General features: G+C 42.1%; 1 protein-coding gene across 8 annotated transcripts in view; it reads left to right on the top strand.

Annotated features, from left to right (window-relative positions):
* Positions 1 to 23,327, top strand: part of SHANK2 (SH3 and multiple ankyrin repeat domains 2) — a 791,629-nt gene that overhangs the window by 551,470 nt on the left and 216,832 nt on the right. For 7 of the 8 annotated variants that reach the window (XM_089684605.1, XM_089684599.1, XM_089684598.1 and 4 more), the window contains one exon: positions 20,389 to 20,471. In XM_089684605.1, the coding sequence (XP_089540731.1) occupies positions 20,389 to 20,471 (83 nt within the window). Of the gene's footprint in view, positions 1 to 19,790; positions 20,472 to 23,327 lie in introns of those variants that run through there. The other variant, XM_089684603.1, reaches the window with a different exon arrangement.

Here is a 23,327-nt window from a genome sequence, read left to right as displayed (position 1 = left end):
CCCCCCTTGACATCACACCTCCACAGCACTGTTCCCCCTAGCAGTGTCCTCTGCCTCCCTTCATATCACACCTCCGCAGCACTGTCCCCCACAGCAGTGTCCTCTGCTCCTCTTCACATCACACCTCCACAGCACTGTCCCCCCACAGCAGTGTCATCTGCCTCCCTTCACATCACACCTCCACAGCACTGTCCCCCACAGCAATGTCCTCTGCCCCCCTTCACATCACACCTCCACAGCACTGTCCCCCACAGCAGTGTTCTCTGCTCCCCTTCACATCATACCTCCACAGCACTGTCCTCTGCTGCCCTTCACATCACACCTCCACAGCACTGTCCCCCACAGCAATGTCCTCTGCCCCCCTTCGCATCACACCTCCACAGCACTGTCCCCCACAGCAGTGTTCTCTGCTCCCCTTCACATCATACCTCCACAGCACTGTCCTCTGCTGCCCTTCACATCACACCTCCACAGCACTGTCCCCCACAGCACTATCCTCTGCTCCCCTTCACATCATACCTCCACAGCACTGTCCCCCACAGCAGTGTCCCCTGCCCCTTTCATATCACACCTCCGCAGCATTGTCCCCCACAGCAATGTCCTCTGCCCCCCTTCACATCATACCTCCACAGCACTGTCCCCCACAGCACTGTCCTCTGCCGCCTTTCATATCACACCTCCACAGCACTGTCCCCCATAGCAATGTTCTCTGCTCCCCTTCACATCATACCTCCACAGCACTGTCCCACACAGCACTGTCCTCTGCCGCCCTTCACATCACACCTCCACAGCCCTGTCCCCCACAGAAATGTCCTCTGCTCCCCTTCATATCACACCTCTACAGCACTGTCCCCCAAAGCAGCATCCTCTGCCCTTTTCACATCACCCCCACAGTAGTGTCCTCCTCTGCTCCACAAATTAGAGCACTCTGTACATTCACATCAAGCATCCCCCACTCCCCCATCCTTCAGAGCCAGGTCCTCTGTCCCCCTCACTCGCTACCTGACAGGTACACAGAGCAGAGAGCTGGAGGCAGGACAGATTGAGAGCGAGAAGCACAGAAGCACTGTATGGAGGGTGGGAGCCGGAGCTGCCAAAGTTAACATTGCAGATAACCGCTCTGTGTCCTAGCAACCAATCACCTGCTAGTTATTCTGCAAAGTTATCTTGGGCAGCTCCCACTCCCAGCCTCCATGCAGTGCTACAGTGCCTCTCGCTCTCAATCTGTCCTGCTTCCCGCTTTGCTGTAATAATGGCAGCGGGCTGGGGGACAGAACTAGCTCCTAAATGGTTCGACCATGGGGCCAGATGGGACAGTGACTTGGTCCGGATCCAGACTGTGGTCCATCATTTAGTGATGCCTGCTCTAATATGTGTAATTGTCTCAATTCAGAGCATTAAGTGTCTTTTCTGCCTGCTACCTCATTCCTGTGCTGAGTCACCTCTGACAGGTTTTTCTGACACCAAGAGATAAAAAAGTGATGGGAGGGATCTCCAACATACAGCCTTTGATTGACAGCCTCAGCTCTGTTGCTGTGTGAAGGGGGGGGTCCCTTTTCCCTTCCCCCTTCCCCACAGTCATCTCTCAGAGCTCTTTTGGCTGGGATCTGCAGAGTGTAACTTCAGCTCTCTGCCCTCCTGCTTTCTGGAGGCTCAGACAAGCTGTATAAATTCTAGACTTTGAATAAATGTAGAGGAGAGAGGGCTGTATATAAACAGGTACAACTTATGTAGGAGCATTTGTTTAATCTCTGAGGCTTGTCACTTTACTGGATATATGTGGGGGTTTACAACCACTTTAAACAGAATGCTTTTTAGTTTTGCTCACCCCTGAGCATTTACCTGGCTATACACAAATACATTTTTTATTCAGCAAATAGCACAGATGGGGGATTCTCCTGCTGAGGTTATTGTATTCTGACAGCACCACCTATCACAGTACCTGAAGAGTGCCTGTATATTATTGGTTGCAGGCACTGTTCAGCAACTTGTATTGTTCAGTCACAGAATGTTGGGCAGGAGGGTGCGCACAGGGCCACACATGGAGTGATTTTCCTAAGGACTGTCTGAAATTGGTTCCATGTATGGCCAGCTTTAGATACCAGCACTGGTATTGTGACTCTGGTCCGTCCACTTGGTTGAGAGAGGTACAGGAGTACAGATATATCAATACGTTTTATTTTTCAGTCATTTAAATGACACTAGCTATTTATTTCCCCTGGTGGGGGGGACTTGTTCAAAATTTGCTTATATAATAAATTCCTGAATACTAAAGCAGTCTTCTATTTACAGTGGCATAAATAGGCTCTCTGTTTTGTCTCCTGAATGGCACTGGACAAGTGGTATCTTAAATCAGAAATATTTAATTGCATCTTATTAACATTTAATCACCTTTTTGATATGTATTGTAGCAGACAGGCAAAAGCTCTTTATGTAAATGGATTGATTTGCCCGTGCATTGTGCATTTTATGGAGCTCGTCAGAGTCTGCTGCCCTTTGGCTTGTAACATTTTGTACCACCGCTTTGTCTGGCTGTGCAGACCAGTGGCGTCATTATGTTACTGCTCTCAGCCATACGTGACTTATCAAGCACGTGTGCTGGAGAGCTGAGAGTATGGAGACCCTCAGAGACAGAGAATCCTGTCTAAGATTGGATGGCTCCACTATTGGGAAACCATATAGGAACAGTTTTCACTTGGTGATTGCTCAAATGGCAGTTCTGTTACGCACATTGTGCATCATGCAGCAGTGTGTTGAAGAGCCTTTACTCCTGGCTTTATTCTAGCAGCATCCGGTTCTGCCTGTGTCTATAGAGATGTCATGTATGGAGAGTGACTGAAATAGCCTAGCACCAAAAACCTTGAGGGAAAAAAAATAATACATAAACGGCAATTCATAAAGATCAAAACTGATATTTCTGCATTGCATGGTTGGTGGCAGGTGAAATCATATGCTTGTTATTTTGTAGAACTTGAATAACATGCTGGCTTTTGATGATATCTTGTTCAGTGTTTTTGGTATTGGGTATGTCCAAATTTGCATGGCAGCAGTATCCCTCTTACCTCCAGGATACATTTGATGGCACTGCCTCTGAATACATTGTGCAACATAGTTACAGGTTAGGTTTTATTGGATACATAATATGCAATCATCTGTCTGGATACTTTACGTGAAGGTTCTGTCAGTGTTGTGACTGATTTGGTACATTTAACATCATGTATTGTATTTAAGGTGAAACTTTACTGTATCTGAAAAACAATGCATATATAGGGGAATAGTATTAATCATCGGTTATACCAGGGGTAGGCAACTTGCGGCTCTCCAGCTGTTGCAGGACTACAAAATCCATCATGCCTCTGCAAGTCATAGCTGTAACTGTCAGTTTTGTAATGTTGCAATGCCTCATGGGAAATGTAGTTCCACAACAGCTGGAGAGCCGCAGGTTGCCTACCCCTGGGTTATACCATTGGAGGGTTTCATCCCCATAGGGAACATAGCAAACAGAAGTACAAATAAAGGGACTTTAATTATTCCTCCAATGGTCAAATATGCACATGACACAAATGTTAAAAAAGAATTACATGTCTTTATTACATATGTTAAAAAAAAAATTTCTTCCATTAAAAACATATGTAGTTTGAAACAGGATGTCAACTCTACCACTTGTCTTCCACATAAATGGATAGAAGAACTATAACACTCCTAGATTGTAAGCTGGAAAGAGCAGGGCCCTCGAACCCCTTGTGTTTTGCATTGTATTGTTACTGTACTGTCGCATGTTCTGTCTCCCTTTGTAATGTACAGCGCTGAGCGAACTGTTGGCGCTTTATAAATACTGTATAATAATAACATGGAAGTCCTCAGAGATCTTTGAATGAAGGTTGATGCATTTTGAGGGGTGACTTGCTTCATCAAGACCTTAGATCCTGAATATAGATATAGATGGCCACTAAAATAGTATTAAAGCGATGCAAATTAGCCAAAAATCATATATCGTACATATTGAAAAGACAATAACAACTTACTATGTCTCTACAAAACCGATTATCCCCAAAAAGAGGAAGAGAGGGAAGGAAAAGGAAGGGGAAAATAGAAGAATTTAGGGGGAGGGAAAAAAAAAGGGGTGGGGGGAGGGAGAAAAGAAAAAAACAGGGAAAGGGGGAAAAAAGGACGAATGTAAAGAAAAAATATATACACCCATATATACCTTCCAAAGTAAAGGTTCAAATCCCCTTATGGATGAACATTATGTTGGTAAATCAGCAAGTCCTGCCGGCCCATGGGAAGACCATCAATGGGGAGATGGAGTAGACTAAAGAAGAGATACAACAAAGAAGACACCATTGCCACTCATGAGAAAACACTTCAAATCCATCCCTTTTGCAAGCCAATCCTGGCAAAGAGGTTCAAATATTTTTTGCCATTGAATTACATATATACTATCATTAACCTCTGCATGCCTCTGGATTCATGCCCAACAGATTCAAAACATACACAATGGGGCAAAACCATCTCTTAGATTGTAAGCTCCGAGGAGCAGGGCCCTCCTATCCCTCTTGTATTGAACTGTATTGTTGCTGTATTGTCTCCCGTTATATTGTAAAGCGCTCAGCAAACTGTTGGCGCTATATAAATCCTGTATAATAATAATAATAATATATTGACCTCCACAAACACTCAACACTGTAAACTTACCTTAAATAGAAATAGGTTGTTGATTGCATAGGGGTGGTCCTCTCTTTATATATCAGCAGCCATTGCTCCCAAAAAGAGGGGGCAGATAGAAAAAGACATTAACCTCTAGAATCAAATATATATCTCCATCAACATCAGCCCATATTTTAACTAGTATACATAATATATCCAGAGATGTAGAAAACAGGGATTCCAACTGCCATAGATTCGCCATCAATCTCACGTGGCGACCCGGAAGTGACACAGCACCCGGATTGACGTCAAATCTGATGGGCATCCCGAAGCATTCCACGCCGGAACTCAAGTGCTGCCAGATAACCGAACATCACCAAGAGGCCCATGGGCCAGCAGGACTTGCTAAGACAGTTTCTCCCAGGCCATCCGGACTTGCTAGGACAGTTTCTCCCACTGATTTACCAACTTAATGTCCCCCCCTTTTTTCTCCCTCCCCCCTTTTTTTCTTTTTTTCCCCTCCCCCCTTTTCTTTTCTTCCCTTGCTTTTTTTTCTTACCACTCAATTCTTCTATTTCCCCTTTCCTTTTCCCTTTTCCTTCCCTCTCTTCCTCTTTTTGGGGATAGACAGTTTTGTAGAGACATATTAAGTTGTTGTTATCTTTTCAGTATGTAAGATATATGATGTGTGGCTATCCTGCATCTCTTTAATACTATTTTAATGGTCATCTGTATCTATATTGAAGATCTAAGGTCCTGATGAAGTGGGTCACTCTGCAAAATGCGCCGACCTACATTCAAAGATCTCTGAGGACTTCCATGCTATAGTTCTTCCATCCATTTATATGGAAGACAAGAGGTAGTGGTGACGTCCTGTTTCAAACTACATATGTTTTTAATATAAGAAATGTTTTTTAAATTGATGCAATAAAGACGTGTAATCATTTTTTAACATTTGTGTTATGTGCATATTTGACCATTGGAGAGATAATTAAAGTCTCATTATATGTACTTCTGTTTACTGTATCTGAGCACCACAATCTGAAAGCGCTATTTAATTCATTTTTAAAAAAAATTCATGGGAATGTAAAATAACAAACATCCATACTCACCTAGGTGGATGCATCATCGGTCCCTTGCCGCCTCTAAGACCGATAACGGAGCGATCAAAGACCGGTGTTCACTCTGTTCTCGGTCTTCAGTGAGCAGAGAGGCAGTGACTGTCAGTCATCAGCTCTCTGTTCTATTCCTCCAGTTCTCACTGGAGTGCCGGGCTGTGCAGGGGGTGGGAGCCTAGCCAGTTTATGTGCCAGACATCTGGCTGGATCCCAACTATAAAGTGAAGCATACAAGGGTCAAGATTAGAATATCTGTAATACCTGAAGCCTGTAGTGAAACCATAAACTGTAACGTGGGGCTGAGATGGTAACAACAAACACAGAGTCTAAAGACAAAGATAATGGGTATCTCAGGTGTGCTTTGAAAGTTTGTGACTACCCAGATTAGACTTTCTTTAAAACATCTACAGATCAGGCAAAAATAATGGGACGATCAAACAGAGTGGACAAGTAGATAAACACAGACATTTTTTTTTAACCCGTGTCTGTCAAGCCCAGCAATGCACTGAGACAAAAGCTTTTAAAATCTAAAAGACCCAATACCCAATCAAATCAAAACTTGGTAGTGCAGTGCAAAATTATGAGGAATACAAAGACTTATACACTGGGGAGACAAAGCATCCTTCCAACAAATGGATGTCACACGATAGGAGGGCATATTCTACAAGTCAAGTCTCCGAGGTTTTCTTATACCTTAATGTGGTGCTAAAGGCAGAAGGTTTTTACCTTAATGCATTCTCTGCATTAAGGTAAAAAACCTTCTGCATGCAGTTCCCTCTTTATGTGTACTTACCTGAACCTGATCTCGATCTAGTGATGTGCATGAGAGCGGAGGCTCTTTCCACTCTCTTTCTCCTTATTGGCTCATAGACCATGAGCCATTGGCTCCTGCTGCTGTCAACCACAGCTAATAAGGGGCGGGTCCACGCCACACTCTGTGCAAGCAGCTTACTAAGAGGGCACTTGGCGGAGGGGAGAAGCCAAGAGCACCAGCGGGGGACCCAAGAAGAGGAAGATTGAGGCTGCGTTTTGCAAAACCATTCCACAGAGCAGGTAAGTATACATGTTTGTTATTTTCTGGTACAACAATTTTTGAAATATAAAGTGAACATTACATAGTACACAGAAGACATATTTGGCTCCCATGTAGGGGAAATGGGTTATGAAGACAGTACCACAGCATACTGTAAGTACGTGCCTTTTGAGTGTACAGTATTATAAACCCACTTCCCCGACCAACAGGACTGGCGGCTAGACACAAGTGATGGGCCCAACAGACCCAAAGTATCCAGCTGAGTAAGGGTTGGGGAAAAATGGGGGAGGGGAGAAGAAGGGTAAGGTGGAATTTGGGGGGAGAGGAACTGTAAAAAAGAGAAAGGAAAGAGCAAGACACAGCTAGGAGGAGAAAAAGAATTCCTGCAGGCTAAGAAGCATAACCTTAGCTGGGGGTGCCCATAATAGCTGGAGGCAGGTTTGGAAGGGCATATGACCACCAGGGGTCCCATACCTTGAGAAACTTGGAGTGGGTATCGTGAAGAATACTGGACTTATTAGGGTGGTCAGAATGTTCTTTACCTCCGCAAACCGGACTGACGTTTTCCTCCAATCCCCAGTGTTTGCCCGCTTGGCAGCTATAAATAAATGTGGTCAGTTTCTGTTGATATGAGAAAAGTCCCGGGATTGAACAGTGAAGTTGCACCTGTCTGGCATCTTTGCGGAAAGGTGTATGGAAGCCATGTTTGTTGTTTTAACCACTTGACTTCTGAAAAATGTACCCCCTTCATGACCAGGCCATTTTTTGCTTTTTGGCACTGCGTTACTTTATGATCATGCAACACTGTATACAATGAAATGTATATAATTTTTACCCATGAATAGAACTTTCTTTTGGTGGTATTTGATCACCACTGGGATTTTTTATTTTTTTGTGCTATAAACGAAAAAAGACCAAAAATTACTTTCTGCTATGAAACATATCCAATAAAAAAAATGTAAAAATCAAATTTCTTCATAAATTTAGGCCAATATGTATTCTGTTACCAATATCCCAAAAAAAATATATATTGATTGCTTTACACAAGCATTATAGAGTCTACAAATCATCAGGTATATACTGGAACTTTTAATTTTTTTTATACTAGTAATGGTGGCAATCAGCGACTTATAGCGGAACTGTGATATTGCAGCAGTCATTCTGACACTTTGTGGGAACCAGTGACAGTAATACAGTGATCAATGCTAAAAATATGTACTGACACTGTACAAATGACCCTGGCTGAGAAGGGTTAAATGTGTGCCTTACCAGTGCTTTTGTGTGTACTTTTAGGTGCTTTCACTAAGGGATATGCTGGATTTTATTCCCTGATTTGCAGGTAAACAAAATCCAGCACATCCCCGCTGACAAGACAGAGCTCTGCCGTGTTTACATCGGCAGAGCTCTGTTCTGTCTTTCTCCTCATCTGTCAGCGGGTGCCAGTGGACATCCATTAGCCGGCACCCATTGATCGGCTTGTGCTGTCTCCAATCACAGCACAGCTGTGTCTCTGGCGGACCGTCTGCGCAACCCACCGCCCAGAAGTGATAGATCATGTACTAGGTACGTGATCCAGTGCAGGAGTGCCACTCTGCAAATGGTTAATAAAAAAAATTGTGCAGCATTTACAATCACTTTAAGCAAAATAGACATTTCTTGGATGACAATGAAATTGGAGGGAGAGGATACCTGGTTCTGGAAGTGGGAAAAAAGCTACCCCTGACCATGAGTTAGGGCCTTCAACACCAGCTGTGTTCCACATATAAAGCTGTTTTAATGTCTCTACCTCAACATTTGGATATCAATTTACACCTTGAACCATGTGAATCGAACAGTTAACACCTATGCAGACTTTATGTCACCAAGTATGGGATTATCTGACTAGAACAGGTGGTTTACCAATTTTCATAACTATCATCCTGTTCTTGGACAATCAGCATCTGCCTTGACGCATTCTGTGGTGACTTGGTTAAAGTATCTGTGCTACCTGTGTGGATATAAATGTTGGGGTATGTTTCTGGCACTCATTAGAACTGAAGAAGTTGCTGGGATAAGCTATGATATGACTTTAACATTAGAGAACAAGTCCAGTTGATTGTTACTAGCTACTACTAAATAATGCACTAACCTGATCAATCACTGTTTTTGGTAGAAATGATATTTCTACATAGCAAATAATTTACTAGCAGGTATAGTAGAGTAATAGAAATCCAACAGACCCAACAGTCATGACATGCATGCTGCTGATTCTGTGTAATAGAATCACTAATTGAAAGGGGCATGTTCAAAATAATAGCAGTGTGGAGTTCTATTAGTGAGGTCATTCATTCTTTGAAAAACAGGTGGCAATTATTGCCCTTATTTAAGGAAGGAAGGCAGCAAATGTTGTACATGCTGGTTACAGTGCATTTCTCTGAAATTCTGAGGAAAATGGGTCGTTCCAGACATTGTTCAGAAGAACAGCGTAACTTGATTAAATAGTTGATTGAAGAGGGGAAAACACATAAAGAAGTGCAGAAAATGATAGGCTGCTCAGCTACAATGATCACAAATGCTTTAAAATGGCAACCAAAACCAGAACGATGTGGAAGAAAGTGAAAAACTACCTTTCGAATGGATAGAAGAATAGCCAAAATGGCGTGGACTCAGCCAACAATCAGCTCCAGGAAGATCAAAGAAGGTCTAAAGTTACCTGTGAGTACTGTTACAATTAGAAGACTCCTATGTGAAGCCAAGCTATCTGCAAGAAGCCCCCGCAAAGTCCCACTGTTGGAAAAAAGACATGTGCTGAAGAGGTTACAATTTGCCAAAGAGCACATTGACTGGCCTAAAGAGAAATGGCGCAACATTTTGTGGACTGATGAAAGTAAGATTGTTCTTTTTGGGTCTAGTGGCCGGAGACAGTTTGTCAGACGACCCCCAAACACTGAATTCAAGCCACAGTACACTGTGAAGACAGTGAAGCATGGTTGCGCAAGCATCATGATATGGGGATGTTTCTCATACTATGGTGTTGGGCCTATTTATCGCATACCAGGGATCATGGATCAGTTTGAATACATCAGAATACTTGAAGAGGTCATGCTGCCTTATGCTGAAGAGGAAATGCCCTTGAAATGGGTGTTCCAACAAGACAATGACCCCAAACACACCAGTAAACGTACAACATCTTGGTTCCAGACCAACAAGATTGACGTTATGGAGTGGCCAGCCCAATCCCCGGATCTTAATCCAATAGAAAACTTGTGGGGTGACATCAAAAATGCAGTTTCTGAGGCAAAACCAAGAAATAGAGAAGAACTGTGGAATGTAGTCCAATCATCCTGGGCTGGAATACCTGTTCACAGGTGCCAGAAGTTGGGTGACTCCATACAACACAGATGTACAGCAGTTCTCAGAAACAGTGCGACTACAACCAAATATTCATTAAGTCATTCAAAGGAAAACAAAATCTTCAAACATTTTTCAGTTTAGTGAATGTTTGAGTTTGTAAAGAAGAATACAAACACTGCTATTTTTTTTGAACCGTCTAATATTCACTTTTCTTCAATTTTTTTTAGAGGAACAACACAAATTTGATATATTTTTCTTCATGTTTTGATTTGGAATAGAATGTGTCGTGTTCCCAATGCATTTGTGTGTATGGAAATAAAAGCTATTAGAAGGATTTTGAGCTTTATTCACTTTTTTCAACACACTGCTATTATTTTGAACACAACTGTAGGTGTGACTAGAGTCAAGAAAGTTTATGCATAGTGAAAACTTTTTTTTTGTTTTGGATAGAGCATAAATGGGTTTCGCCCATTCTGCTGTCTGTGTCCCTGTTGGGGAAATTCACCTGATCTATTTGTCCCAGGGACCACTGAGACAGTAAATGATAAAATAACCAAAAGTTTACAGTTGTAACCAAATCAGTGACAGTATGAAATCTTAGAATGGGGACACTTTTTGCAGTGATAGCTGTCTAAGAGGTGATCCCCCTTACTTTGTAGAAATTTCCTCTAACTTCCTGTTGCATCACCAGATCACATAGGACAATTTAAATTTTGCAACTGCCACTAAGACAGATTCAAACCTTAAAGCGGTTGTAAAGGCTGAAGGTTTTTTACCTTCATGCATTCTATGCATGGAGGTAAAAAAAACCTGTGTGCAGCAGTGCCCCCAGCCCCTAAATACTTACCTGAGCCCCATCGAGATCCAGCGATGTGCACAACAGCCTTGGCTGCCCTGGATCTCTGCCTTTTCATTGCCCGAGACAGTAAGCAGGGGCCATTGGCTCCAGCTGCTGTCAATCATAGCCAGTCAGCCAATGAGGAGAGAGAGGGGTTGGAGCAAGCCACGGCTCCATTTGTGAATGGACACATGGAGCAGCGTATTCCCCTATAGCAAGCTACTTGACGTGGGGGCACCTGACAAAAAGGAGGAGCCAGGAGAGCATGTGGGGGACCTGAGAAGAGGAGGATCCAGACTGCTCTGTGCAAAACAACTACACAGAGCAGGTAAGTATAGACATGTTTGTTATTTTACCAAAAAAAATAATCTTTAGTATCACATTAAAGTGGAACTTTACCCATAACAACTTGATAACTACATTTTTGGCACAGTGCCTAAAAATAGAGAGCAACTGAGCATGTGCAGAGCTTGGTGAGACAGTGTATTGTGGATTTTAAACAGGATAGGCACTTATTTTTAATGTTCTACAAAGCTATACCTGCAAAAGAGGTCAGCCTGAGGTGATCTAGCAGTACTTAATTTTCTGAGTAAAGTTCCACTTTAAAGTGGTTGTAAACCTCAGACATAAAATCTGAACAAAGTACCTTGTTTATTTGCCTCTCTCCAAAGCACTGATGTTTAGTTCCTCTGTTATCCACATGATTCAATTCTGACACGTTTTCCTGACACCAAGAGCTAAAAAGGTGATAGGAGAGGGAGCTCCAGTTAATTGACATCCTCAGTTTTGTACTTGTGTGCTGTATGAAGGGTGATGTGTCCCTTCCCTCCAATCAGCTCGCAAAGCTCTTATACAGTGTATAACTACAGCTCCCCGCCCCCTGCTTTGTAAGTCTGAAAACTCCTTTTCTTCTCTGAGTTTAACAGTGATGTACAAGACAAATGGGTGCAAATAATCAGGTACAACTTATATAGGATTTGTTTCATCTTTCTGTATTACCTGAGGCCAGTCACTTCACTGAGTATAGGTAAGGGTTTACAACCACTCTAAGATAGTTGGAGAAAAATTATGAATCTTAATAGCTATTAATACAAAAACTCTAATGAAAGGGTAAGTACCTCCAAAAATTTTGTTCTAGTAATAGGTGGAGGCTGGGTAAGGAGGGCTGGATGTCTTAAAAGTGGAAATCCTGATTGGTTGTCTTGTTTGGTGTGTAGCTCTTAACTAGGCAGCTCTTCAAGGAAAGAAGCTATAGAGGTATGGTTCCTATTTCTAAAGGGTTTGGAATTGTTCAGAGGAATCTGTTTAATTTTTGCATTCAGAAACATTGGAGCTTATGAAATGCTTGAATATTAGAAATCTGGACAGTGTGGTTAAATTTCTAGGAAAGCTGATTTATTAACACAAGGATAAGGAATAGAATGTTCAACTGATGCCCAGGGCAACCAGTTCATATCTCTATTTCCACTGAGGTAGTGTCTATGTTTCTCCAGTTCTCATAAATGAGCTGTTATTCCTGTCATTGTCTCATAGTTGCTGGACATTAGGAAGGTGGGATTGGGGATCTGGTTGCTAAAGGCAATAGGCGATCCTTCCAGCCCTTTCAGATTTATGCTGGAACACAGTAAAAAGAGCAAGTGCTGAAAGCAAAATACAGTGCCTATAGCAACCAATCAGAATCCATTTTGTATTTTTTTCTTTTCAGTGAAGAGATTTCCAGTTGGTTGCTATGGGTTATTGCACTTTGCACCTTGCATAGTTTATTGATCAGGCAAGTTTGATAAAATAACCCTAAGGTCTTCATTGGCACCAACAGTTCAAGAGTTAAAGGCAACTCACAGTAAAGTCAGTAACAGTAAAAGTTAATTTTTAGTCATGCAAGTTCTTATTCATGCGGGTTCTCTGTCATCACCTCACAGTAACTAAAATGTCCCAGTGACATCACTGTGTCCTGAGTCAGTGCTGCTCATGCTGCGCAGAGCCATTTCTGGACTTATCACCATATGTGACGTCAGTTTGAGATGTGTTTAAAGTGATATGAAACCCTTAGTCCTTTAAAGTGGTAGCTACCAACTGACAGGAAGGTTTTTATAACAGAAGAGACCCTAGGGGTCCCTTCTGTGATACATGAGTCCCCTGCCTGTCATTGGGTAATGCGATCTGAGCTGCACATGCGTGTGCCTGACCACATTTACGGGCCGTTCTGCGTGTTGCAGCGAAGTGGCTCCTGTGCACATGCATGGGAGTAACGTCTCCGCAGCTCGGTCATTCAAGCGGCCGAACATTTGGAACCTGGAAGGAAGACAAGGGTTAACATGGAAGCACCATGGACCAGAGAGAGCCTTGACAGCCCAGCGCTGGACGGCTCCGTTTGTAGGTAAATCTCTCATATTCTACTACTATGCGGTACATACTAGTACATTATGACTTAAGCCTGCAGGGAGACACTTTTTTTAGTCTCTTAATGAGACTTCTTCATCTCGTAATCCTTGCTTATGTTCCAGTGTAAAGTGGTGACATGACCGCTGCCCCAGATTTGCTGTTTCAGGGTGACTCCTTTCTCTTTCAGCATCCTATGGAGTCACCCTTTCATGCAGGGGCTAGAGTTGTGTCTCCCTATACTGTGTGCATCAATAGTAACACACAGCTTCATAGTCTGGGATGGCAAGACACTTCCTTGCTCCTCCCTCCTCCTCTCCTCTCCCCCTCTCATTCTCCAAGCTGACAGATTGACTGGAGACTGCACTGTCCAAGTTTAACTGTTCCCTTTGAACACTGGAAGTTCAGGGAAACAGAACTGAGAAGAGGCCAGAAGCATCAAAAGGTGTAAACTACAAGTGCTGGGGTAAGAAATTTAACAATTAGTTTACTGGGGAATATTTATTTTATGGTGCTCGGGATGTTAAGCTAAAAAATGTTGATTGCTAAATACTAATATTTTAATTTAGTTGTTAGCACTACCTTCTGTAGCACTACTCCCTTTAGGGTTGCATAGTAATTTTGGGGTTCCCTGTTAATCTCTTTTTGCAAGCCTAACCTTTGCTGACACCACTGTGCTCCTGTGACCAAAGTAAATCACAACTGCAAAATGGACTCCCACACAAGTCAGGATAAACCAATATGACGTTTATATTGATAATAAAGGTACCTTGGTCAAAAATAATAAAATTACACTGATAAATGCAGCAAATATAATCACAGTTGGCAGTTGTGAGCAAAAGTAACAACATTAACAGTAAACTAACAATAATAGTTAACAGGCCTGCTTTCAAAAATAAACCACTGCCTCCAATCTGAGGGGACTGCTGAATCCCCAGTGAGCAGAAACAATTATCAAGAAACAGGTAAGCTTACTGTGGTCTCCTCAGAACTAGATGACAAGGATTAGATGTGAAGGAAACAGAATTCACATTTGAAATTGAGCACTGTCCGTTTAAGAACAGTACAATGTCTTCTGCGCATTCATTGGGGCCCAGTTGGTATGAAGTTTAGTTGAGGTGTGGGATATAGTTCCTTGGGATGGTACCACAAAGATAGTGAAGGAAGAAAGGAGATTTAACACCTTTCCTTAGCAAATTAGGGTGGGGTCCCTTTAAAGCACTCAATGTTGAACAGATTTCAAGTAATAAATAGCAACAATTGGCATGAAGGACTAGAGGCAAAGACAGCTCCCTTTGTACATCAAAGGCAAAAGTTAACGGTAATGGGAATCCTGCTTTGTTGAAGAAGCGAAACTTGCTGTTTCAGGTGGCACTGCTGTTTCCTGGCTTGAAACAGAAAACTGTAATGTAGATGTGTCTCAATGGTGGCTGCGAGATCTAGGCCACAAACTAAAGCAACTACTGTATATGTAATGTTCACAACTATATGTAGGTAGATAGCTGAGGTGACAAACTGTCAGTATTCAGTTGGTTTGTGGGTGCATGAGTCTCTCTCACCCGATCAAAGTAGTATGGCAGATTGTACCGATCTGTCTTTCTCTGAAAAGAGGGTCAGTCCACAGACTCTCCAGCTAAGACTCGGCTTCCCGTCTGGTCTCCTGCTGTCAGCTTGGCCTTCTGGGCAGCGTGGCAGACCAGGTGGTCAGTAGGCTCTTTCCGCTCTTCCTCTTTCTCTAACCCTGGCTCTGTGGCCTAGTTCAGCACTTCAGCCATTAGCACACTTCCTTCTCCTTCAGTGTCTCCCCCACTCTCCTGGCCAATCTCCTGGACTTTTAATATATATATGCCCCCGCCCACATGCTACCTCTCTTGGGAAATTTAGTCCCTGACTGTCCTGCTCACCAGCTGAGTCCTGCTATACAGCATACAGGTTCCAGAGGGCTGTTCTGTCCATGCAAGTGACCCTGAATGGCAGACCACCACCACCTAATGTCCATTTTAATGTATTGCAAATAATACGATTTTGATGGGTTACGCGTCCTAACCATTTGCCCTCCTGCAGATATACCCCCCCTTTCTGACCAGGCCATTTTTGCTGTTCGGCACTGCGCTATTTCAACTGGCAATTGTGCAGTCGTGCAATGCTGTAACCAAATTGAATTTATGTCCTATTTTTCACACAAATAGAGCTTTCTTTTGGTGGTATTTAAACAGCTCTGTGGTTTGTAATTTTTGTGCTATAAACAAAAAAAAGACTGCAAATTTTAAAAAAAACCTGTTTTGCACTTTTGGTTATAAAAAATATCCAATAAACTCAAAGTTAGTCATAAATTTAGGCTAAATAGTATTCTGCTACATGTCTTTGGTACCAAAAAATATCTCAACACATGTATATTAATTGGTTTGTGTGAAAGTTATAGCGTCTACAAACTATGGTATATATATTGTAATTTGAGTAGCTCTTACTTTCTGACTGCCTATCACATTTCTTAAGGTGCTAAAATGCCAGGGCAGTACAAGCGGAGAGGCATGTTGAGTCCATGGAACATTTTACTTTTTGCCAAAAATTTTTTTTTTTTACACATAGTTGTCACTTTAATGATGTATTGCTCAATGACCACCTCCAGGCTTTCAAAGGGCATATTTCCTCATATCACTTCCCCACTACCTATCACAGTTTCGGAGGCTCTAAAATGCCAGGATAGTACAAACACCCCCCCCAAATGCCCCTTTTTGGAAAGTAGACACCCCAAGGAATTTAATAAGAGGCTTGGTGAATATTTTACAGATACCATTTTTTTGTTTTTTTTCTTCGTTTTCCAAAAACATGTGGCAACAAATGAGATCTGCAAAACACTCACCATGCCACTTAGCAAATACCTTGGAGTGTCTACTTTCCAATAAGGGGTCATTTGGAGGGGTTGCTTCTACTATCCTAGCATTTCAGTGCTAACATTAGAAGCTTATGCCACCACATCACCCACTCTTGAAGACCAAGCCTTTTTTGACACTTTTTTCTTCACATGAAAAAAGTTTTTTTGCTAGAAAATGACTTTGAACCCCCAAACATTATATATTTTTTCAAAGCAGAGGCCCTAGAGAATAAAACGGTGGGTGTTGAAATTTTTTACATCACACAGTATTTGTGCAGCAATTTTTCAAATGCAGATGTTTTGGCAAAAATACACTTTTTAGAATTTTAATGCACAAAAACACAATTTATTGCCCAATTGTTTGATAAAATATAAAAGATGATGTTACGCTGAGTAAATAGATACCAAACACGACATGCTTTAAAATTGCGCATACCCGTGCAATGGCAAGTACATACATTTTTCTTATTGATAGGCGACGTTTTAAAAGCCTTTATAGGTCACCAATTTATATTTACACAGGAACTCTAGTGCTAGAATTACTTCCCTCGATCTGACGTTTGCAGCGATATCTCACATGCATGGTGCAACTGCAGTTTACATACTTGCACGTGCAGGGAGGCAAGGGTGCTTTTTTTTTCTTTTTTTTTTTCTTTAGTTATTTTGATTTTTTTTTAATTACTTTTACACTGTCCTTTTTATTTATTTTTTTTATCACTTTTAATGCTATCACAGGGGATGCAAATATCCCCTATAACTTCAATAGGCATTATCATATATTCTTTTTTGAGAAATCTGGGGTCTATCACACTCTAGATATCTCCTCTGCCCTAACATTATCTAATCTCACCAAGATCGGTGTGATCAGATGCTTTCCCAATTTACAAATGGCGCTGTTTATATCCTGCTAAACTGAAGTGATGAAACGCTCGTAGCTTCCAGTCTCTTAGACTATAGAGATGATTGGAGCCATGCTGGTCTCTGATCAGCTCTATGGTCAGCCAGTGGACCTGCTGGCTGCATTCTCCGATTCCCCTGTGGGATAGGAGAGCCCAAGCAAACTGTGGAAGGCGGGGGGGGGGGGGGATAATCAGCAGCTAATTGGCCATTAGAATTTCTTTTACATGAAAGCCGACCGCCAGCTGAAAAAAAACGATACCAGTATGATGCCTGTAGCTCTAGGCATCATCCCGCTATAGCCACTCAAAGTCCAGCGACGTACCAGTTCATTGCTGGTCCATGTTGGGCATATATGTAACAGCAGAGAACACAGGATTACGATGAATTGGCTCTGTGGACCAATATGACCGCTATTCATTCTTTTCTGTAATGCCCATGTTGAGGGTTAGGCCCAAAAGAGTTTTAAATTCAGAAACCGTGATAGGTTTCCATGCGAATTGTCTGGAAAGAGCTGAATTTGGGTGGGCTACCATGTACAGTATTGTGTGTATAAATTGCCTTGGCCCACAGCTAATTGATACAAATCTTCCATGAAAAATGCTAGTGCTGGCAGCGAACGGGGCCGATCCTGCTAACTCTGCATTTTTGGGGACACTATACAAAGGAATCACTAGTATAGTTCTGTACATGATGAATATCTTGATCCATATAAACACTATACTATTAATGGGGGTGATCAGTGACCTATAGCGTGAGTGTGATAGTCTGCGGGCAATCTAACGCTAGCTGACCCTGGCTGGGAGGGGCGCTTACTGACCCTGACGTTATCTGATGTCGCTAGTGGCAGTAATACAGTGATCAGTGAAAAATTCTATATACTGGCACTGTACTAATGGCACTGGGTGGGTGAAGGGATGATCAAAAAGTTACTAGGGGTGAACAAAGGGTTAATAGGGGCAATCAAAGGGTTAAATGTGCTAATCTAACGTGCGTGTGTGTGTGTAAAATGTAGTGGTGCTTTTACTCAGTGCAGTGTTTTCACTTCTCTCCCTGGACCGATGGGTGGGGGTGGGGCAGCAGGGGGCGCAGGAGTGTTCACATCCCAAAATAAGAAGCAACCGAAGAGTATGTCGATTTGGCAAGAGTTTCTGCTCGCCTGCAAAAATGCGGGTAAGAGGTTGGCAAGTAGTGAAAGAAAAAAACTCTTAAAAAAAACAATTCTCAGTATGTTTTTTTTTTCTAACTTTTAAAAAAAAAATTTCTTAACACTTTTATCAGAATAGTGCAATGTTACCATAGTAACATTGTGCTACTTGGGGGGGGCGTGATCAGGGATTTGTTTTTTTTTTACACTTTGCTTTTATCCTGCAAGGCAAAGCTTGCTGTCAGAACTGTCATGAATGAGCTACGTTTTGACAACTCAGGATAGTGATCTGTGATTGGCTGGAGCTGGTCACAAGGTACAGGGTGCTGTGATTGGCCCCATGTATCATGTGACAGCTGTGGGCAAATCACAGCTTACTAGGAATAGAAGCAGAGCTGTTATGAATAAGATTGATTCATACAGCTTTGCTTACATAGTGATCATGTGATCGCATAGCGGTCACATGATCACCGGGTCCCATTCACCAGGATCTCCATTTAGCTGTGTCCCCTGGACACAGCAGTTGCGTTGGGAAGTGCTGCGCCCCCTGTGTTGGTACAGCCAGAGCGACGTATGGGTACGTCTCTTTACCTATAGCTGCCGCTCTGCCGCATCACATTGCAGGCGGGTGGGCGGGAAGCGGTTAAAGAGGGAACCTATCATGGCAACATACCTGAGTGTTCAATGCAATGCTGGCAGCTGCAATTTTCTGACTCCCAGAAGCAGGACTAGTTCTTGGGCAGCCATATTACTGTAATTGAAGCTGCACTGCTATGGTCTGCCATAGAACAAACCTGGCTACTGTGAGCTAGGAAATAGCAGCCTCCAGAGATGGATGTAAGCTTTGGTTTTCACAGACAGTTGCCATCCTGACAAGTCCCTATTAAATGAGTGGGGTCATATGAGGTCAAGACATGTTTTCATCAAAAGCCCAACCAAAGCTGGCACTGGCTCCTAGAATGAAGCATCTCCTGCAGACAAAGCCTTTTGTTTCTCAAGATTTTGTTTAGGATGTCATGTGCCTTGGTTTATCCCCTTACTGCCCTTTTGAGGGGGATGATCGCAGCTGCCTCCCATGAAACAAAAAGCTGCAGGGGATTCTTTCTCCCCAGCCTCTGTCCATCCTGTCCACGTCTGTCTAGCACTTTGCTCACAGACAGCGGACCATGCACCCTCTGCCAGTAGAACACCTTTCCATTCAGGATTCGCTCCTGGACCTTTTTGCATATGAGGGGTTAATTTTGTTGCTAGGGTGGCTTTATAGTCGTCTTTGATGGAAGCAAGACTATCTGAGGCATGTAAGACTCATGTCAGGCCAGTAATTGAGGTTTTGATTTTCAGGCTTTTACCGTGGCATGTGCCTGAATCCTCTTGAGACTAGAGTCTGCCCTGAAACTACTGAGATGATGCAGTCTTCTTAATGCTGTGGAAATTTGCACTGGATGACGCGGAGCTACACGTTGCTGGCATTCTAGGCAGTCATGTGACCATGTGGGATCCTTGCAGCATGCAACACTCACCAGGGCTGGAATGGGGTTTTGATGCAAAGCTCTGATTTTTTTTTTTTTTTTTTTTTGTATTTTTTTTTCTCCCTGACTTAATGTGTGCCTTTAGCTGGCTCGGACAAGAAGCAGAACAAAACCCTGGCAGCTTCATGATGCCACCTGATTCTTCCTCTGTTTGGCTGTGTGTTTTCGTTTGGGAGAAGACCCTGGTGGATCTATAGCTTGCAGAGTTTTAAGGGATCCTTATTCAATGCACTTCTTTCTGGTAGTTCTGTCTGGCACACAGCTGACATGATTGCTTGCTCCCCCAGCCATTTGTACATCGCAGGGATCATCATGTCGAGTGCCTACCTCTGTTTTCTGCAGTCTCTCCTCCTCCAGTACCATCTCTTGCATTCTGCCATGTAGTACTGATCCTGACGGCAAATTTTTTTTTTTTTTTCTTTAAGTTTGTTTTGATTTATTTTTAGCACCTTTTTTAAATCTATCTTATATTACCTGTAATGCTGTGTGATTAATTGGTGATCATGATAAACATGTATTCTCGAAGAGCAACTGCAGCCGTGATGACAAGGGGATGTAATAATGGTCGTTATGCTCGAAATTCTCCCTACAGTGACTGCATTATTGAAGAGAAGACTGTGGTCCTGCAGAAAAAGGATAATGAAGGCTTTGGATTTGTTCTCCGAGGGGCAAAAGGTAAGCAGCTGTGCATGCCATCATCAGGTAATGTGTGTTGTGGTCTTTTTTTTTTCATGCCTAAAATTAAACAGGAATTATTCCTAATACTCTCAGTTGCTAGACAACACAGTTCTCCCCCTGCTTTGCCACTCCTTGCGATTGTATCGTGCTCGCATACTGCATTCCAAGTGGTCAGGGGCACCTGATTAACACAATCAAGATGCAAAAACTTTTTAGGCAGAAGGCTTAAACATCAAAGAGCGGTCTGGGAGGGGTAACACAAAGCCGCAGGCATCTCTTTCCATGCAGGAGTTAACACAGCTTGCAGACATTGCTTGGTTGACATACAAATATCTAATGCTATGGTATTTTCACTGTGCTTCTTGCACAGTGGCATGGAAAGGAGAGAGCTGATAATACAGATGGCTTAGAGAAGGCATTTGCAACCAGTGGCAACTGAAGTCCCCAGCCTGTCCCAATGGCCTGCGATTTGTAGTTATTTAGCGGCCTCATAGCCACAGGTGTCTGCACCCAAATATACTTAAGCTTTAAAAAAAAAATGTGCTAGGTGAAGCTGGGGAGCACCATATCATATCTAATATTTATGTGCAAGTTTTGTGACTTTCCTGGCAAGTTGCCTCTTCTTTTTTTATTAGTTATGGTAACCTGTAAACCTGTAGCACATCATTAAGGAAGATTTTACCTTCACAGCATGATAGCAGTTTGACATTTGGAACTTTCAATTACAACTACCTACTGCATTTATTTCAATGCTGTCATCGTATTTTGCAAGGCAGAGCAGAATGCAAAGTAAAGTGACCCACAGAACCAGTTGCAAGAAATTTCTTGTTACTTATCTGTATGATTGGCTGATATGGGATGCTGTACTGTGCACCTTACATTGGTCTATGGAATAGGGTTTACCTAATAAAACAAGCCCAGTATGCTGGCAAACTATAACAACCAATCCCTGGTCAGCTTGCGTTAGTCTGATTGCAAAAACCTGATGAAAAATGATATCTCATTGGTTGTCTAGGATACAGATTCCCTTTAGCACTGCTATTGAACCATATATTTGATTTCCATTCCAGAGTCACTCTTGCTGCTGGCTGCCATCATTTAGAAGTGACCCCAACAATGACAGAACCTTGGGATTCTGGAATGTTGGCCCTAGGCTTTCCATGATATTTAATGCTAATGAGCATGGTTATTGTGGTCTGATCACATGCAATTCTGCATTTACCTGCAGATATCCCTTAAAAAATTATATTAGCCTTACTCGGGCAATTAGTCCAAAATGGGGAAAAATGGTCAATTATTGATGGAAGTAGAAAGATTTCAAAGTGTTTTGTTGAGGCCACAATGTGTTTCCACCAACTACAATAGTTTTGTCATTTCCAAACAGACTTATTTATTTATAATCCAGAAATCATAATTGTACAAGACAGAAGTCTGTACAAATCCAAAACAGGTATAGAGGCACTCATAGGTTTTGCAATGGCGATAAAGCAGAGCAACAGCGTTCTACTTTCAACGGTTCAGTGACGCTCGGTCCATCTTTCTTAAGACTTGAGAACAAGAAAGTCTTGTGAAAGATGGACTAACTTCATGAAAACGTCAACAGTAAAAACACTGTTGCACTGATTTATCATTGCTGCAAGACCCATGAGTGCCTCTATACCTGTTTTGGATTTGTATGGATTTCTTTGTGGGTGAGCACCGCAATATTTATTTCACACCTAGAGTGTGGCCCTGGCTACCCTTGCTATTGTTTAGGGGAACAGTCTGTGTATTTGGGACCCAAAGGCTCCCACATTCTAATTTTGGAGTCTGCCATGTAAAAAGCGTCACTTGCACGTGGCTTTGTTGGGAAATTAATATTTATGACGTTCAAAACTAATGGTAAACTCTAAATATAAACACAGAGTTGACATTTAAGGCCTAGTCAGATCAGCAGGTATTTCAGTGGTTAGTGATTTATATGGCATGGATGAGCATACTTTACACGAATAACAATTTTAGCAGATTCAGATTTTCAAATGCTAGGTTTCAGCTTTATTGTTTTTATGGTTCTGAAATTCACTTTTTTGGATGCTTTTTCAGATGAAAGATCATTCTGACCTTCGCAAAGAATAAATATAACACAATGTTTGTATTGGTCCACAGAAACATCAGTCAGGTTCAAACTTCCGGGTTCCAATTGTCATTTTCTAGGGCCTGCATGTGATTGGTTACTGAGAGACGATTTAGACAGTTCTCAGGACAGTTATGTTAATACACAAGGAGCTCTGTAATGAGATGGGGGATAGTTAGATGCACAAGCGTAACCTGAATAACCTGTAATTGCTTTTACAACAATTAATTTCCTGGATGATAGGGGAACATGAACACAGATTAAACAATAGCAATTTTTCAGGTTTGTCAAACCTGTCTGATTTTTAAATCCCAACTGAGTCATCTTCTGATCCAGGTAACCAATGCAAACCTCTGACCAGCTTCACTATCAAGATTGATAATAATAAAGGGTCAATTCACTAAAGCAGAATGCGTTCAAGTGTATTCATTATCATATGATATTTTAAGATCAAAGTTGTTTTTAATTAACTTATTTTATTGCATACTATGTTCTTCATCCTTTGTTGGTACAGTCTCCATTTGTGGGGATTTTTGCCATGTAAAATGCAGAATTTTGCATATTTTCACCCCTAAAATGCCACCTGTTTCTGACTAATGAAATTTGTGTGTCCTTGTTGAGGACTGAGCACATAGACATTTGAAGTAGTGATAAAATGAGTTAATAGAACTGCCAACATGAAAAATAAATATTATTATCAAAAACTTAAATCCACACCTTTTTTCGATCACCATGTATGA

The sequence above is a fragment of the Staurois parvus genome, unplaced genomic scaffold (assembly GCF_062004578.1).
Source record: "Staurois parvus isolate SC_StPar_1 unplaced genomic scaffold, SC_StPar_1.0 ptg000350l, whole genome shotgun sequence".
NCBI classification, from domain to species: domain Eukaryota; kingdom Metazoa; phylum Chordata; class Amphibia; order Anura; family Ranidae; genus Staurois; species Staurois parvus.
Note: the sequence above shows the minus strand (reverse complement) of the source record. Positions and strands in the feature narration are given on the sequence as shown.